General features: G+C 50.2%; 1 protein-coding gene across 1 annotated transcript; it reads left to right on the forward strand.

Annotated features, from left to right (window-relative positions):
* The first annotated feature begins 1,004 nt into the window (after nucleotides 1-1,004).
* LOC135372405 (uncharacterized) lies at nucleotides 1,005-12,002 on the forward strand. Its single transcript, XM_064606017.1, has 9 exons — nucleotides 1,005-1,185; nucleotides 1,658-1,836; nucleotides 2,847-2,999; nucleotides 3,084-3,176; nucleotides 3,231-3,311; nucleotides 3,373-3,471; nucleotides 3,785-3,877; nucleotides 3,959-4,149; nucleotides 11,403-12,002. Exons 3-6 carry the CDS (start codon nucleotides 2,864-2,866, stop codon nucleotides 3,444-3,446), a joined length of 384 nt encoding a protein of 127 aa, XP_064462087.1. The 5' UTR covers nucleotides 1,005-1,185; nucleotides 1,658-1,836; nucleotides 2,847-2,863; the 3' UTR covers nucleotides 3,447-3,471; nucleotides 3,785-3,877; nucleotides 3,959-4,149; nucleotides 11,403-12,002.
* Nucleotides 12,003-13,498: the final 1,496 nt, after the last annotated feature.

Below are 13,498 nucleotides of genomic sequence, written 5' to 3' on the forward strand. Positions count from 1 at the left end.
CCATTAGACTACATGCATTTAGTTTGCCTCGGAGTGACAAAAAAGATGTTAGACGCATGGTTACATGGCTCTTTAGGCTACAGGTTGCACACAAGCAGTGCCTATGCCATTTCGAGAGCTCTCGAAGACCTCAAGTCTTTCGTTCCATCAGACTTTCCTCGAAAATGCAGAGGGCTAAATGAGGTAAAACGATGGAAGGCTACTGAATTTAGATTCTTCCTACTCTACGCTGGACCTGTGGTTTTACAGGAGATTCTGCGGGCTGACGTCTATCAACATTTCCTTGTGCTGCATGTTGCAATAGCGATTCTCGTAAGCCCAGCTCGTAGACATCTTTTGGGATATGCGGAGCAGCTTCTGTTCTATTATGTAGAGCAGTCTCTGTCAGTTTATGGGAAACAATTTGTCGTGTACAACGTTCACTCATTGATACACCTTGCAAATGACAGTCGACTGCATGGACCACTGGATATGTTTAGTAGTTTTCCGTTTGAAAACTTCATGCAGGTCATAAAGCGTCATGTTAGATCTGGGTTCAAACCTCTTGAACAGCTGCATAGGCGCATGGTAGAGTATATGGCAGTAAGGCCTTCTGTTTCACGAGAAGAAAGCCATGCACATTGTGAAGTATATCCTACATCTGCACACGCACGTGGGCCCCTTGTTCAGGGCTTTGAGCAACAGTACAGTAAGGCACACTTCTTTGGCTCTTCATTCATAGGCAAGGTCTTTCAGCGAGTTGAAAATCTGCACACATTTCCATGTCCTTCCTCACTACTCTCCGTATTCCTCGTTTCTGATCTAGAACAGTCACTCACAGTAGTGCAGCCTTCAGAAGTTGTATGCAAGGGCATGTGTTTTCCATGCGGCAGTAAGCTGCCATTTTTTCCGATGTTCCATTTTTCGCTGCAGTGAAGGATAACATCCTTCCTATTGTTCCTATCCTATCCTAATGTATCTTATCCTAAGTCCTTCGATTGTTTTGTAGTTTCCATCTCGTCGACTTTTTGAGTGACCGCAGCACGTACGTCGTGTCATCAAGTTGGGTGTTGGAAGGAAATGATGGATTATATTCCTCCTGGCCATCAAGAGCCTCAAAATTGGAGATCCTCAAGCTTTTAAAATGCCACCATCCACAAGAGCCTTCATGGGGAAAACACAAAATCCGCATTCTCTGCACCACAGGTAAGAAAAGAGATCAAATATAGAATGCCTGATCGCATGTTCTTGTTGATACTTAGCCCAATCCAGTGGAAGAGTTGTAAAATGACATTAACGGTAAGGTGTCTTGTTCACAGGAAGTTCATATTTGCTGCCATTTCATGATCATGTTTGCCTTTTTTTTCTGTATCGCTCACAGTAGGGTTGCATTGCTATTGCCAAGTAATAGGATGTGAACAGCGAAGAAAAATAACCTTAAGCTAGGGTTAAGCTTAAGCTAGGGCAGCAGACTGAAGGAGGACTTGAGAGCATCGCCCAAGCTCGGACTTATATTTCTTCATAGGTGTCTCCCACCTGTTGGCCTGTGTCTATGATGCATTTATGTGTCGTGCAAACCACAAGTCAAGATATGCTGATTTGTGTTGTTTCATGTTGCAAGAGCCTACTATGATTAGTATTAATTCCCTCCTAATCAGCTATGTTTAAATCTCCATAGATGATATTGACGAAGCCATGGAGAAGTTAGCTCTGGCTGAGGACACGTCAAACCTTGAGAGCGACGCCGAGGTACATAAGAAAACACGAAAGGAGAGAAAACGTGTAATTTTCTCTAGCACTGAAAGTGACTCAGATGGAGATGAGGCGAAACAGATTGTGAGAAAATCAGAAAAGGTGGTAAGAAAATTTAAAATTGATGATTATACTTTATATTATGCTTGGTATCCTTGTTTCCATACATTTGCGTGGCATGGTGCTGTGACTGGGCTGTGATCTTGTGCTGCTGATTTATCTGCAGTGACATCAAACGTTTTATGTTCCTTATACGGTAGCTTGTGGCCAGTGTCGTTGTCTTTAAGGCTTCACACAATATCTGATTGCCTTACTTATTATAATGCATGCATACACTACATAAATGTTCCACTTTTTTCTTTGAGCATCAAGGTTCCACTGATGTTCCAGTACAAGTACTTTACTGGTCCTTCATACCCTTGAATAACTCGAAATTTGGAAATGCGATTTCCAACATCTGGGAAACCCTGGAGTTTTTAAACCATAAAAAAAGTCATGCTTTCGCATGCTTTTATTTATTTATATTTTTCTCATAGAGCTGCTAGTGCAAAATTATGCTTATCCAGGGTCAGAACTAGTGTTAAATAGTCAAAAGAGTTAGTGCTATTTGCACAAAGTATTTAGGAATTGTTAACATGTATTTACGATTTAGGAATCTGCAGCGAGAATGTAAAGCACCATCCGTTATGTGGATCAGTTTACCTTTCTGTCCTATAATCTTTAACATGAACTGGTGACGCCCTGGTCATAAACTGTGTTTCACATCACAGGCAAAATGTTGAATGGTCCTTAACCGGTTCATGAAAGGCCTTTGAATTTTTCTTCCAGAATTCAGTGAACCAGGCTGCCATAGTTGTCATAAGCTGAAGCCAAGGCTTAATTTAATAATATGACAAACTATGTAACAGAGAGGTCTAAATTTTTCAAAGCTGATACAAAATGTGTACTACTCAATGCCTGTAGATATAGTAAGCTCGCACATTTGTTTTTCTCTCTCTTTATGGAAAGTGGGGTGCTATGCTCTCTGGCAGTTTAGCATGATTGCAGATATTAAGTGTACAGCTTGATGCCTTATTTCTTTTGCCAAGTTATTTTAGCCTGATGTGTTTCCTTAGCTGCTCGAGCTCGGACAATGGTGGCAAATCAGCTTCCTCCTCCACCTCCAGTGCCTACCATAAGTGGTACCTACTCACATCCTCCAGTAGTGCAGGGTACAAGTGCACGTCCTCCTGCCGTGCATTCGGGGTATTTTACAGGGAGAAGACATGGTATGCACTTCCTTCATAAAGGAAACATTTAACTGTTCTGAAAGACAAAGTACTTAGCTTGTTCTATGTGTGTATTTACCATAGACGATCCCTGCCCAGACATTCCACAGGAGTCTCACACTGCTCGTCCAGCACATCATTTTCGTGAGCAGACCCATGTGCTAGCCGACGGAGCAGGTAAGCGTAGTTTTGAAGAATGGGGCCGTGCTACAGACTTCATCCTACTTTCAGGCACACGACTGGATATGAGATCTCCATCTCCTGACAGAGTTACATCCGTGTATGCTCCACGGAGCACAGCTCAAGGATATGGTGGGGACGTTTGATGGTATTTTTCCTACATTGACGAACCATCCTTTAACACATCTTATAGGATTGCAACTCTCCTCGCATACTCATGGTGTGCATTACAGCGATCCACCTGCCAGACTATCGCAGCCATCATGATGGGAACCTTCAGTGCCTCGTTATGGTATGTGCGGCCCTTGCTACCTTCCTGCCAGTTATTGAGAACAATAACCCGAGCACCAATGGTACTTGTGTTCATAAAGCATATAAATGTACTCTCACGACTAATATTTAACAAATTAATCAGAATGTATTAGTTAATTAGCCACTTAGCCATTCTGTTGGGCAAAAGACCTTGCTCTTGTTGGCCACAAAGTCAGGATATTTTACACCCTGATCAAATCTGTGCTAATGTAACTAGTTTGTCTTTTGTTTTGCAATTTGGTTCAACTGAAACGACACGGATATTGCATTTGTGTTCTGCTCTTGCTCTATAGGGACACCACAACATGCACTAGAAGACCAGGAAAGTCATCATCTGTTGAAGACACTACTGGAGAAAATCTCCACTCTTGAGTCTAGATTTAAAGGTGGGCGACATTATACTTGCTATGTTGTAGTGTGCATTGCAAGCCAGTGTTTCATTATTCCTGTTGTTTGTGTTTGCACAGTATTCGAAAGCAGGATTTTTCTGCATAACAAAGAAACTTTGCTGGAAATACGTGAAATGAACAAGCGATGCGTCCATGGGAAAGTACCCTTAAATCTCCCTGAGGACTGCCCCATGATACCTGCCACTGCCTTCGAAATGTTGGAGGATTTAGACACCTACCTCCAGGAGGAGAGGAACCTAACTTCTATGGTAATTTATTAAATTCCTTCTTTTGGAGATAATATCACAGTTTGTGTTTGTTGATTTCATTGGTCCAACAGATTTCACATAGTTCTAATTACTTGCATGTGTTAAAATAGCCATCTCTAAATTGTAATATGCAAATGACCCAAAACCTAAAATACGCTCCTGAGGAGCGCCGAAGGCTTATCTGGCCAGCTGGGCGGCACCTTCGCCAATTTCCATCGTTGTGAATCACGTCGCTTTCTGATGTGAAATGAGCACTGTACTAGTGTTTGTCAGACCCCTAGTATTTGTGTGTCGTGTCGTCGTATCTCTTCATTGTACTTTAAATATTGTTTTTTTAAATCGCTTTTCAATGCAGTACCGAAGAGCCTAATTTTTTACCTTATTTATAGCACTGTTACTCGGGCAGTTTTCAACGACCATAGAGATCGATACCATCGAAAACGCAAGTAGCACTCCCTAGCGTGTAACGTGTCAACCTCTCAGGAAACATTGGATCGAATGCCCTTTGCGAGGTTGGCGCGTTACCCGCTTGATGGCGCTACGCGCATTTGCAATGTTCGTTGATTTCAATGGCCATTGGAGACTGCTCGTGTGACAGGTTTATTAGTGATCTGCTGCCAGACCAACCGCTTTGCGGCCCAGGTAAGCTTCCTACGGTCACGCGCTCCTGAAGCGGGCTGTATTGGCTTCAGCTAATTTGCGTCACAACATTCGGCGATGGATATTGCAACATACGTGCACCAGCTTCCGTGGCTCAGTGGTTAGCGTGCTGGCCATGTCACGTAGAGACTGCGATGTACCCGGGTTCGAACCCCGGTGCCGGCTGTGCTGTCTGGGGTTTTTCCTGGGTTTTCCTCAGACGCTTTCAGACATATGTCAGCCCAGTTCCCTTAGAAGTCGGCCCAGGACGCACATTCCCCCCACGACGTCAGTCGTGACTTTGCTCACCTCTCTGAGGCCAACAACGACGAGCCCTTTAACTAGCGCCACAACCACCGCCACCACCACCCAGTATATGGTACAACGAAGAGAGACGACAACGCAGACACTGGACTGGCCAAACCTGTCAAGTCCAGTGTTTGTCAGACCCCTAGTGCTTATGTGTCGTGTCGTCGTATCTCTTCATTGTACTCTAAATATTGTTTTTTTGATATCGCTTTTCAATGCAGTACCGAAGAGCCTAATTTTTTTACCTTATTTATACCACTGTCACTCGGGCAGTTTTCAACGACCATTGAGATCGATACCATCGAAAATGCAAGTAGCACTCCCTAGCGTGTAACGTGTCAACCTCTCAGGAAACATTGGATCGAATGCCCTTTGAGAGGTTGACGCGTTACCCGCTTGATGGCGCTACGCGCATTTGCAATGTTCGTTGATTTCAATGGTCATTGGAGACTGCTCGTGTGACAGGTTTATTAGTGATCTGCTGCCAGACCAACCGCTTTGCGGCCCAGGTAAGCTTCCTACGGTCACGCGCTCCTGAAGCTGCTGTATTGGCTTCAGCTAATTTGAGTCACAACATTCGGCGAAGCATATTGCAACATACGTGCACCAGCTTCCGTGGCTCAATGGTTAGCGTGCTGGCCATGTCACGTCGAGACTGGGAGGTACCCGGGTTCGAACCCCGGTGCCGGCTGTGCTGTCTGGGATTTTTCCTGGGTTTTCCTCAGACGCTTTCAGACATATGTCGGCACAGTTCCCTTAGAAGTCGGCCCAGGACGCACATTCCCCCAGGGCGTCAGTCGTGACTTTGCTCACCTCTCTGCGGCACACAACGACGAGCCCTTTAACTAGCGCCACAACCACCTCCACCCAGTTGTGGTGAATCCGGCCACCACACATAGATGGCACCAGGCAAAACCTGTGTCTAGGTCAGATGCTAGCCTCACGCGCTGTGGGAGGGGCCTGGGCTTGGACAGATCAAAAACCGTGAGCGCGTGTGAGCGAGACGAGAGCCTGGAGCGGCTGGCCTCGGATACGGTGCTTGGAACGACTGGCTTAGGAGAACATTCTCGGTGTAAAGATTATGTGAGTTATTAAATATCACGTTTCTTCCTGTATTTTGACTTTGTCTCTGTGCCTCGCTTTCCACGGGAGTCGAATGGACGGGCTTTGCCCCCGAGAGTGGGAATAGGCTCCCACAAATGGCGCCCAGACGTGGGGCCCGAGCTCGTTCGTTCGATGACGTGGAGGACGTGGCACGTTCTATTTTTTTCGTTCCATTTTAGTGTGTCAAGTTTTGTTTCAGTGTGATACCGCCGGATTGTGGTACTTCAATTACTTCGTGTTCTTTCATTTTTTTCTTTGTATCTCGCTTTGTTGGGGCAGCATTTTTGCTGCTCGTTTTGTCTGAGTATTCTAGTTGTGTCCGGTGCATGACCCGTACAGCGGATGGACCGTACGCCTCCACGCGGGTACAACCTCCGGAGCGGAGCAAAAGCTCCGGTACCCCAACGGTCCCACTCGGAGGAGCGGCCGGTACACGTCGCCCCGGCGCCTACGGAGCCGAGAGGACCGGCCGACGATGTGAAGGCATCTGCCGTCCCTCCATCCCAAGGTACGTCGACTACGGTATCTGCAGTGCCGCAGTCAGACACCACAGCAACGGCAGAGCTTCTGTCACGTATGGCAGAGCTGTGCTCGTTGATGACGCGACGCCTTGATGCCGGGTTGGTTTCGCCGCCGCAGGCACAAGCGCCCGTCCGACTGACAATCCCTGTTCCTACCTTCTCAGGGTATACCGATAGAAAGTCAGTCGCAGACTTCTTGGATGACCTTACCGCCTATCAGGCTGGTATGGGAATCTCAGACGAGGTCTTGATCCTACGCATCCTGCAGGTTGCTTTGGTAGGAGATGCCGCCCGCTGGCTTCGACTGCAGTCGAGGTTCACGTCCTTGCAGGACTTCAAGCAGCGGTTTAAAAACGAATTCCTTCCCCCGGATTACGAATATCGTATCCTGGAGGAGCTGCACAAACGTACTCAGCATCCAGATGAGACGTTGGCAGAATTCGTACGGGCCCTGCAAGAGCTGTACAGCAGAGCAGAACCAACTGCAACAGAGCAGCAGCGAGTAGCACGGGCTATCCGTCAGTGCCACCCCCGCTTCCGGCCCTACCTTCGAGCCCATCGCTTTGATAGTCTTGAAGCGTTGGCGCAGGAGGCTCGTACCATACAGGGCGACCTCCTAGCCGAACTCGAATATCGGCCCCCGCCGCCGCCTGAATGGGCGTTAGAACCACGCTGTGCGTGGTCAGCGGGAGCAGCCTCGGTCGAACGCCTACCTGCAGTGGGACAGGATGAGCACCACCGCAATCCTTATGCGGAGCCATCCCGCCGAGCAATTGATCCCTTCCGTCATGGACAGAGGGCGATCCCCGCAGGAACGAGCCATGACAGACCCGTCCTGCCTAATTATCGTGGTCAACCCGGCAACACAGCTGGCGAAACTACGGACAGGCAGCGGGAACGGCAGCGTCTACCGCGCCCGCAGCCGCAAAGGTCCGCCGGTTGTTGGAATTGCGGCAGCCCCGAACATTTCCGTCGGGACTGTCCGCACCGAGGGCCGAATACCCGTAATGTGCCAACGGGAAACGGCCGCAGCCGACGTCCATGAACGCTCGCTTAACGACGTCGGCTATCTGCCGAAAGAGCGAACGAGCGGTCGCTAGCAGCGTCCTTGATCATGCAAAAGCTGGCTCTGCAAGCAGCAAGACAACCAAAGGAGACGCATTAGCTCCTTTTGCTCTCTCTGTTCGGAATGGCGTTCAGGACAGAGAACCAAATATCGCAGTTCGCATTTTGGGCATAAACTACATCGCCCTTATAGACACGGGAGCTACACTCTCTCTCATCGGCGACTGTGTTTACGAGCACTGCCTGCAAAGACAAGTAGTTCTGCAGACTACTGAGGTCACCCTTCGTCTTGCTTCCAATGACGTCATTCCAGCACAATCTGCAGTTGTGCTGTGGCTCCGTTTCGATGGGAGACGGCGAAAGCAGCGCTTCGTTCACCTTCCTGGCCTGGCAGTGCCCGTTATCCTGGGCAGGGATTTCATCATCCGGCACAAGTTGGCACTGGACCTGCCCAATGGAGGATACGTATACCACGGCTCGACAGGGTTCTTCCCCTTCGCCACGGCAGCGGACGATTGCACGGCACAGCAAGCTGCAGCAGTCTCCACCGAACCGTCTGCACTCCGACTGTCTTGGGGTCATTCCATGGTCCTGAGGAGGAGCGCCGCCAGCTTCAACAAGTATTGCGGCAGTACGACGGTATCTTTACGGAAAAACCCGGTAAGACGTCTCTGTTACAGCATAGCATAGACACGGGTAACGCCAGGCCCTGGCGTTGTAATCCAGACCTTTGAGCGTACATAAGCGTGCTTTGTTAGACGCTGCTCTAGAAGAAATGCTCCAAACCGGTGCAGTTCAGAGATCCCAGAGCCCTTGGGCGTTTCCTGTCGTCCTGGCTCCGAAACGTGATGGTACGGCAAGGTTATGCGTCGACTGTCGTCGACTTAACGCAGTAACTGTAAGGGACTCTTATCCCTTCCCGTCCATCGAATCAATCATGTATTCCCTGGGCAACGCTGCGGTGTTTTCAACGCTTGATTGTAGCAGAGGGTTCTTGCAGATCCAAGTTGCCCCGGAGGATGTCCCGAAGACAGCCTTTACCTGTCATAGGGGTCTGTTCGAGTTCGTACGGATGCCTTTCGGTCTGTCTAACTCACCAGCCAGTTTCCAGCGGTTGATGGACACCGTATTAGGAGATGCGAAGTACAATTTCGCGATGGCGTACATGGATGATGTCGCAGTGTTTTCCAGAAATTTTCAGGAACACTTGGAACACCTGTCAATCGTCCTTGCAAGGATGAAGCAGGCGGGGCTAACCATTAACCCCCGCAAGGTACAGCTGGCATCGCCTAGGATCAGCCTTCTCGGCTTCGTGGTGGACGGAGGCACCATCAGTCCTAGCGATGACAAGCTAAAGGCGATCATGGAGTTTCCGGTTCCCGGTAACGTAAAAGCCTTGCAGCGTTTTCTAGGTATGGTTGGCTTTTACCGGCAATTCATTCCTAATTGTGCTCAGTTAGCGCAGCCGCTTAACCAGTTGTTGCACAAAGACACACGCTCGCATTGGGGAGAACAGCAGGAACAATCCTTCCGAGCTCTATCTCATGCAATCGCTAATACGGCCAGGCTATATTTGCCCGACCTAAATAAACCGTTTGTTGTGCAAACAGATGCTAGCGATTATGGTGTTGGCGCAGTTCTCTTGCAGGAGCATGACGCTATTCTCTGTCCAGTGGCTTTTGCAAGTCGCACGCTGAATCCGGCAGAACGGAACTACTCCGTCACGGAAAAGGAGTGCCTGGTGATCATCTTCGCTCTCAGGAAGTTTGATCTCTACCTGGATGGCAGCACTTTCACCGTCCAGACTGACCACCAGGCACTCTCATGGCTGCAGCGGCTCCACAACCCAGCTGGACGTCTCGCCAGGTGGGCCCTGAAGCTACAAGGCTACTCCTTCAACGTGGAGTACAGGCGGGGCTCCACGACGTGGTAGCGGACGCACTATCCCGTGCGCCTCTACCGGAGGGGGAAGAGGTAGGCACCGAGGCGCCTTCTCAACTCCTGGCAGCAGCACAAGTGGCACGGGACGGATCCTCGTCCTGGGGCACGGTCGTGAGCAGAGAGCAGCTCCTACACGCTCAGAGAGCGGACGGCCTTTGTCAGCGGGTGTCTCAATGGTTAGCTGAGCAGGTCTCGGCAGACACCGGAACGTCTGACGGACGGCACGACTCCTATCTGCTGGGCGAGGATGGCATCCTGTTCAGGTACATACCCCAGGCGGATGACGATGACGGTACATCCCCATTCAGAGTCGTAGTGCCACGGAAGCTGCGTAAGTCTTCATACGTTACTTTCATGACTCGGCCTTGGCAGGTCACAGCAGTGGCAGGAAAACTTATGAAAAGTTATGTCGTGTTGCGACATGGCCAGGAATGAGGCAGGACGTAAGTATGTTCGTACTTGTCCGATATGCCAGAGAGCAAAACCTCGTGGTGGTTTACCCCCCGGGCGCTTACAGCCGGTTCAGAGCAATAGGCCCTGGCAGATAGTTGCTTGTGATGTGATGGGACCTTTTCCTCGTAGTCCTAGAGGTAACCAGTACCTGTTTGTGGTTACTGATCATTTCACAAAGTGGGTTGAGCTGTTTCCTCTCAGGACGCTGACTTCCCAAAGAGTATGGGAACGACTACTCGACACCTTTTGCCGGTTCGGGTTTCCCGCTCAGCTGATCACTGACAACGCAACCTACTTTACAAGTAAGGTGTTCTCAGATTCTTGCGCTGTCTTAGGCATTCAGCACAAGAAGACTTCCCCGTATCACCCTCAGGCTAATATTACCGAACGTGTTAATCGGAACCTGAAGATGATGTTGGTTGCTTTTACTAGTCAGCACCACCGTGATTGGGATCTTCGCCTGACTGAGCTGGCGTTCGCTACACGGACGACGGTCAACAGATCTACAGGCTTCACCCCTGCGTTCCTGAACTTGGGACGAGAGGCTCCTTTTCCAGTAGAGAATGCTCTGGGCCTCCGTTATGGCAGTACCCAGCCTCCTTATTCAAGGTACGCTGAGGACCTCCAGAGCCGACTGGACGTCGCAGCTCGGACGGCTCGGGAGAACTTGGACGTCGCAAGGTTGGACCAGGCTCGCCAGTACAACCGTGGACGACGGAATCTCACCTACAGCGTCGGTGACCTTGTCCTTCGACGGACCCACCCGCTTAGTGATGCGTCACGCGGCTTTGCAGCTTCGCTCGCAGATAGGTGGGACGGCCCCTTCGAGGTAAGTGCGTGCTCCTCCGGCCTCACTTACAGGCTTCGTCGCTGTGACACGGGCGAAGAAACTGGGCCAGTACACATCTCGGATCTGAAAGCTTACCACCTTCGAGACCCCGACGGAGAGGAGACCGATCATCAGCCGTCTCCTTCCCAGGACCTGGACCAGGATTCCGCTTCCGGACCAGCTCCCAGTCGCTACAGTTTGCGTCCCCGCAGGCGGCGCACGTAGCTGCCACTATCCTAGTCGCTAAATCCTAGTGCTCTTGTATAGTTGGTCTTTCTTAGTGTGATTTCTGTTTCGCAGTCTTCAGCTATAATCTTCTGGGGGAGAGCCTTTTCAGGTTCTCACGGTTTGAAATTGCTTTCTCACCGGATTCCCCTTTTCTTCCCTGCCAGACTACGATGCCTCCCCGTGGGAAGTACTACAGCAGGAGGGCTCCCCCTCCGACACGGTCCTCGCACGAAGGAGGTGGACCCGCACGCCGGTCCCGTTCCCCGCTCGGAGCCACTTCGGGGACGTCCACGAGGCAGTCGGTAGCCACTTGGACTGTGGTCTCGCAAGGAAGACCGGTTGGCTGGGTGTCACGGTCGAAATGGAGCTCCCAGCCCCGCCCTGTCTGTGGAGAAAGCCCGTCAAGGGTACAGCCCCCCTTCCGTGGACTGACCTTGGAGGAGAGACACCCCTGCGATCCCCCAATTCCGCTGTCCGAAGATGAAGCTCGACAACTCTGTCCCCTGTGCGGTGTACCCGAGCTACATCGGCGTGCACACCGCCAAGGCCAGCTCCATCAGTCTAAACTTGAAGCCTCCCGATCAACCGCCCGTACAACCACTGACGTCTCTGCTGCCCTCGCCACTCTACGACGTCACCGTCCTGACCTTCTGAGGGAAACGGGAACTTCTCCCCTCATGCGCCCGCAGGTGCCTACCACTTTCCCAACACCCGGATCCTCCGTACCTCGAGGCCCGGCTGACGATTACATGGACGATACGGTTCTCGACATGCCTGATGAAACGGTAAGGGTGTGAGCTGCTGGGAATGTGTGACATTTTTTCCTCGTTTTAAACTATCAGAGTTGCATTTGCATGCAATTACTTGTTAACGTATTAACTTTGTATTTTCTTCATGTATTTTTTCAACATATTGTGACTTCTATTAGAGGGAGGGTAGTTGTGGTGAATCCGGCCACCACACATAGATGGCACCAGGCAAAACCTGTGTCTAGGTCAGATGTTAGCCTCACGCGCTGTGGGAGGGGCCTGGGCTTGGACAGATCAAAAACCGTGAGCGCGTGTGAGCGAGACGAGAGCCTGGAGCGGCTGGCCTCGGATACGGTGCTTTGAACGACTGGCTTAGGAGAACATTCTCGGTGTAAAGATTATGTGAGTTATTAAATATCACGTTTCTTCCTGTATTTTGACTTTGTCTCTGTGCCTCGCTTTCCACGGGAGTCGAATCGACGGGCTTTGCCCCCGAGAGTGGGAATAGGCTCCCACACAGTACATGGTACAACGAAGAGAGACGACGACGCAGACACTGGACTGGCCAAACCTGACAAGTCCAGTGTTTGTCAGACCCCTAGTGCTTCTGTGTCGTGTCGTCGTATCTCTTCATTGTACTCTAAATATTGTTTTTTTTAATCGCTTTTCAATGCAGTACCGAAGAGCCTAATTTTTTTACCTTATTTATACCACTGTCAGTCGGGCAGTTTTCAACGACCATTGAGACCGATGACCATCGAAAATGCAAGTAGCACTCCCTAGCGTGTAACGTGTCAACCTCTCAGGAAACATTGGATCGAATGCCTTTTGAGAGGTTGGCGCGTTACCCGGTTGATGGCGCTACGCGCATTTTCAATAGTCGTTGATTTAAATGGGCATTGGAGACTCCTCGTGTGACAGGGTTATTAGTGATCTGCTGCCAGACCAACCGCTTTACGGCCCAGGTAAGCTTCCTACGGTCACGCGCTCCTGAAGCGGGCTGTATTGGCTTCAGCTAATTTGCGTCACAACATTCGGCGATGGATATTGCAACATACGTGCACCAGCTCACGTGACTCAGTGGTTAGCGTGCTGGCCATGTCATTTCGAGACTGGGACGTACCCGGATTCAAACCCCGGTGCCGGCTGTGCTGTCTGGGGTTTTTCCTGGGTTTTCCTCAGACGCTTTCAGACATATGTCGGCACAGTTCCCATAGAAGTCGGCCCGTGACGCACATTCCCCCGGGGCGTCAGTCGTGACTTTGCTCACCTCTCTGAGGCCAACAACGACGAGCCCTTTAACTAGCGCCACAACCACCGCCAGCACCACCCAGTATGTGGTACAACGAAGAGAGACGATGACGCAGACACTGGACTGGCCAAACCCGTCAAGTCCAGTGTTTGTCAGACCCCTAGTGCTTGTGTGTCGTGTCGTCGAATCTCTTCATTGTACTCTAAATAGTGTTTTTTTTAATCGCTTTTCAATGCAGTACTGAAGAGCCAAATTTTTT

The sequence above is a fragment of the Ornithodoros turicata genome, unplaced genomic scaffold (genome assembly GCF_037126465.1).
Source record: "Ornithodoros turicata isolate Travis unplaced genomic scaffold, ASM3712646v1 Chromosome144, whole genome shotgun sequence".
Classification (NCBI taxonomy): Eukaryota; Metazoa; Arthropoda; class Arachnida; order Ixodida; family Argasidae; genus Ornithodoros; species Ornithodoros turicata.

What these genes read in the sequence shown, in the direction of transcription:
- LOC135372405 (XM_064606017.1), top strand. Translation starts at nt 2,864, where the DNA reads ATGGTGGCAAATCAGCTTCCTCCTCCACCTCCAGTGCCTACCATAAGT. An exon ending in TGTGCTAGCCGACGGAGCAG is followed by an intron (nt 3,177 to 3,230) that starts GTAAGCGTAGTT and finishes TCCTACTTTCAG; the next exon opens with GCACACGACTGGATATGAGA. An exon ending in GAGCACAGCTCAAGGATATG is followed by an intron (nt 3,312 to 3,372) that starts GTGGGGACGTTT and finishes CACATCTTATAG; the next exon opens with GATTGCAACTCTCCTCGCAT.